Source organism: Acanthisitta chloris, unplaced genomic scaffold (assembly GCF_000695815.1).
Source record: "Acanthisitta chloris isolate BGI_N310 unplaced genomic scaffold, ASM69581v1 scaffold40777, whole genome shotgun sequence".
NCBI classification, from domain to species: Eukaryota; Metazoa; Chordata; class Aves; order Passeriformes; family Acanthisittidae; genus Acanthisitta; species Acanthisitta chloris.
Genome location: NW_008683998.1, coordinates 1 through 5027, shown reverse-complemented (window position 1 = coordinate 5027; position 5027 = coordinate 1). Strand labels below are relative to the sequence as shown.

The 5027-nt window shown below is 42.3% G+C and overlaps 1 protein-coding gene across 1 annotated transcript; it reads right to left on the bottom strand.

The window, feature by feature from the left end:
- Positions 1-2762: 2762 nt before the first annotated feature.
- On the bottom strand, positions 2763-4945 carry LRRTM3 (leucine rich repeat transmembrane neuronal 3). Its single transcript, XM_009079122.1, has 2 exons — positions 4911-4945; positions 2763-4563 (listed from the first exon to the last, which is right to left on the bottom strand). Exons 1-2 carry the CDS (start codon positions 4912-4914, stop codon positions 3026-3028), a joined length of 1542 nt encoding a protein of 513 aa, XP_009077370.1. The 5' UTR covers positions 4915-4945; the 3' UTR covers positions 2763-3025.
- Positions 4946-5027: the final 82 nt, after the last annotated feature.

The following is a 5027-nucleotide window of genomic DNA, read 5'->3' as shown; positions in this document are numbered from 1 at the left end:
TGGGATCAGAATCTTAGATACTTGAGAGAAGCCAAGGAGAAATTTCTTCTCTGCAGCCTTTGAGGCTTTAACACTTGGATTCAGAAGAGGGGCAGCCTTCCACAGAGACTATAAATTGCTCAGCTAAGACCAAGTCATTGCTACAAGATGATTAGAATTCGTGGCTCTGATGGCCTTGCCACCCAAAACAAGTCACTTCCAGAGAGTTTCATTTGCCAGTGGTGAGGCCAGGGTGAGTGTGGTTCATGTAGTCTCTGCCCAGATGAAAGCATGGTGTTTGGAATGTGCTGCCATGCTGTGGATCTGGTGTGAAAGGTTTTCTAGCCATGGGCAGCAGAGTGGGATTTAACACCTTGGCCCACAGGCCTGAGGCTGTGCAAGAAGGTTCAGAGGATTACACTGGGCATCTTTTTTGTATAATCAGACAATGGTTTCATCATCAATTACAACAGCTATAATTACATATCTATCTGTGTGTGGTATGTGCTTGGAAATTCACACATCTATAATTCTTCAGGCACTAGCCATGGGCAGCAGAGTGGGATTTAACACCTTGGCCCACAGGCCTGAGGCTGTGCAAGAAGGTTCAGAGGATTACACTGGGCATCTTTTTTGTATAATCAGACAATGGTTTCATCATCAATTACAACAGCTATAATTACATATCTATCTGTGTGTGGTATGTGCTTGGAAATTCACACATCTATAATTCTTCAGGCAATAAATTAATTGACTCAGCAGGATCAGGAATATAGATGTGCTGGATTTTCTTTATTATTTTTGTTATCATCCATCATTAATGGCATATTGGCTTTATTTTCTTTTTCATGCTCACAATGAAATATTTTTCAAAGGGATTCAGTATGTATTTATATATGTGTACACGTGTGTGTGTATATTTTGGACCAAATCTTTCTTATTTTGGTTGTGCCTTGTATTAGTCACCACTGCAGAGATTAAAACCTGTGGAAGTACAGGGATGGTTCTTGACATCAAATTTTACAGCAAACTCTAATCCTTCAGTACAAAGATAACCAAGAGCTGCTGGTAGGAAACTGAATGCTGTAACAGCTAGGATAATTAAATGTGCATTGACTTTTTAATAGCAACTTCCGAAGTACAACTCTGTTGTGCTCCTGAAGCATCTCAAGCACTTGCATTATTAATTGTGTGTGATCTTCCTTGTACTCAGGAAAACAGTGTCCCTGTTATAGGGTTCAGAATAGTTTCAAGCTTCTACCCTTGGCTATTGCCACACAGTCCTTGAAAATGATAATGGTTTCATTACATGAAAAAACTCCAAAACAAACCTCTTCCACTGTATTAGTTCTCTTTAAGAGCTGCTTTCCAGCTTTGTTTTCATGTTATCTAGCATATTTCCAGGTGATTGGCTGTGATTGCTTTTTTTTCCCCAGTAACAATTCAGGAGAACATTCTGCTAAGGTTTTGCTTTTTCTGATCTGCTGCAGTAGAACTGCGTTGTAGAAACCTTCCCTCCCAAGTGACTGAAGACGTGCAGTTTACTATGCCAAATCAAAGTACAAAATAGAGATAATTAGATTACTGACTTGCTTCTATAAAGGTGCTGCTGTATAATTTCACACCCCCCCCGATAACCAAAATGGGAGGTATGAGTTATTTGCAAATAGGGGGATATTATATCCTTCTGCAGCCAACAAAATACATGACTCCGGGAGAAGGAAGGCAGGGAATACCTGGGTTAAAATCTGCATTTTGCTCAGAACCACTGATGAATGACTAGACCTCAAAAACTGAGTATCTGTGAATTCTTATCCTGTCATTAGGGCTTTGCTAAGAAAATTAATTTGTCCCTGATTTATGTAAGGATTTTTGGATGCACTCAGATCAGCGAGTAACCAGTTTTCTCTGAAAGCTCTGCAGCTGGAGGATGTTTAAAATGTACAGTGTTTGGCTTTTTAAGCAATGAAGCTTTATTCCGTTATTAGAGGGACAGTGTGCAAAACACATCACAAAACCTTAACAACCTAGCCGAGCAAAAAGAAAGAAATGGAAGAAAATGACAGATTTAATGGTTTCCTCGGCTATGTTAATGCCTTTGACAGTCTTGAAAAGGGAATTTCTAATGAGCACTGAAACAAATGTGTGCAGGAAGTGGTCTTGCTTCTGCTGCTGCACATTTGAGCTCCTTTAATTGCATCAATAAGGAATTTCTGCTCCTCATCTAATGAATGCCTTTTGACTACTTTCTGAAAGGCAACTGGATGCAGGGATAAACACTGGCACCTTTTGTATGAAGTCATGTAAACAGGTTTCAATGACTAGTTTTCAGCCCTAGAAACACTGTACTATAATGCAGTACAGGAAATCCCATTGTACCTCTTTATTTTTAAATTTCTGCTAAGCCTAGGTGTCTCTCTGCTTTGCTCTTGGTGTGATATCTCATGTCCTAAGGCTGCTTTAACTCCCCACTGGCTTTTTAGTCTCTCCTGTGCTGGGCAGCAATCAGGCATTCTTTCAGAGCTGCTCCTGCACCATCTCTCTCCTCAGACAACCCAGGATTCATATGATGCTACAGTACCTGGGTCTTTAGTTTGTTCTGGGTTCAAAAAGTGAGTTTCAGAGCAAGGACTGGGGTGGGAGAGAAGGACTGGGGAGGCAGAGGGGGGGACACACGGGTTTGTGGTTTTGTTTTTTTTTTGCATTGCTGTCATTTTTCTCCCTAAACAGAGGCACAGTCACTGCAGGTGCAGTGGATTACTTATGAAAGAAGTTTCTATTTAAAAGCACTTTAATGAAATCAGTAGAGGGTTTGTACAATAGATATTGTATTGAACCAGAGCTCGGGCTTCACATTGATTGTGGTATTTAAATTTCAATGAGTTGATTATGTATGAGAGTAAAATGACCAGTATTATGAATGTACAAAAAAAAGACATGGAAGAGCTGTGCCAGAAAAGTGAGAAAAACGTTCCCTTTATAGTCCCTAGAGTTCAATAAAGCACCACTATTTCCCAGCTTTTAAAAGCTCTTTTATCACAATGGTTCATACCTCGCATTCCCTGGAGCCTGATTTGTTATACGTGCAGGGTCCTGTTCCGTTCAGCAGCATCTCACTGGTTTCAGTGTTGGTAGGTTTGTAATCGACATAAAATTCCTGTGTGCTTGGAGTCATTTGCTTCAGCGACTGCCTTTTCTTTTTCCGGTGCCTTCGCATGAGCGAGCGCTGCTGCAGCTGCTTCATGCTGGCAGGGTAACGCTTCCACGACACGTAGATTACCAGCAGGATCACCAGCACAGACAAGAAAAGAGCCACGCTGCCCGCGATGATTTTGTGGAAGGAGATGTGTTCCGAGTCGTGCTCGGGCTCGGAGCTCGACTCAGTTGCTCCGGTAGTTGGGGGCTGAGGGGGTTTGCTGTCATGTTTAGGCCTGGTGAGTTTTGGTTTAAACGTTGGCTTTGGGAGAGCTCGTGCTAGCTCAAACCTTTCCGTGGTGCTTTTGCCACAGATGCTGTAGTTTTTCACTGCGTCAATAACATTCACCCCTTGCAGCTCTTTGGGGCTGGCACAAATAATTGTATTTTCCCTCAGCCCCTTAAAACTTTTAAGCCAGTTTACCAGAGAGCAAATGTTTCTGCTACATTCCCATATATTCCCAGCAAGGCTGATGTCATTGAGGGATATCCAAGAATCCAAAATTTCTTGACCGATAAATGTGAGCTTGTTGGAATCCAGGTTGAGGCGCTGTAAATTGGGCACACACTGGAAAACACTAGGTCCACTGAAAGCTTCTATTTCATTGCCAGATAAATCAAGTCTTTGTAATGAGCTCCAGGTCCAGGACATAGTTTGTCCTATCACACTAATTTTATTCCACTGTAAATAAAGGTTCTGAAGGCTGACTAGCCTTGGAAAAAGTGCCAGGTTGAGCTTAGAAAATTGGTTGTGCTCCAGATGAAGCTCTTTCAGTCTGATCATGCCTGCAAAGACATTCCTTGCTAAACTTCGGATACGATTGTAACCCAGGTCCAACAGTTCAAGGTTCCTACAGTCTTGAAATATTCGAACAGGGATGGTTCTTAGGGAATTGGACCGTAAGTGTAAACTCAGCAGCTTCCTTAAGCCCCTGAACTGTTCAGCTCCCAGAGACTGCAGCTGATTGTATGACAGATCCAAATTCCGGAGGTTTGTCACAGGTCTGAAGGTATTATTAAGAAAATAGGAGATTCTGTTGGAACTCAAGATCAACTCTTTTAGTCTGCGTATTCCACTGAAAGCATTCTCGTCAATATTGCTGATGTGGTTATGGTCTAAATAGAGCCAGGTGAGTTGATTAAGACCTTTAAATTGATTGTATTTTAGTTTTTGTAGGCTGTTATATCGAAGGGACAAACCTAAACAACCAGCAGATATACTCGAGGGAATCTCCTGTAATTTTTGAGATTCACAGTATACCATTTTGCCTTCACACCTACAGCCCTTAGGGCATCCTCGTTCAGCAGAAGAAAGCATTGTCAGTAATACAGTAGGGGCTATTACCAGAGCTATAGCTGATCCGCTCAGTAGCCTAATTACATTGAAACCTGGAAATAAAAACAACTTAGAAAAGTTATCCCCCCAGACATCAGTCATTTCTTTCAATCATGCTAAAATCTTTTACTTCAACAAGAAGTTAAAAATCCCTAGCTCGGCTTGACTACTTTTCACATTGTCACTTTTCTTTTTTACCCGGCGCTTATTTTTTTTTTTTTTTCCCCAAAGAATATCTCGATACAGAGACTGAAAAACAGTTGGGAAAAAGGTGCCGTCCCTAAGCCATTTAAGTATAAAAGGGAAACATAGGAAGGTAAAGCTATGGAGGGATTAAAGCCCAGGCGGGCTGGACAGCGGCTATGCGGTGTGAATCGGGAAGGTAAGGCGAGAGACATACCCATCCTTTGTGCTGTTCGGGGCTCGTCCCTCGGTGCTTTGTGGTGCCCCGGTCAGGGCTCGGCGGTGCCCGGCGGGGGCAGCGGGCGCACGGGGAGCAGCATCCCTGGGCATCGCA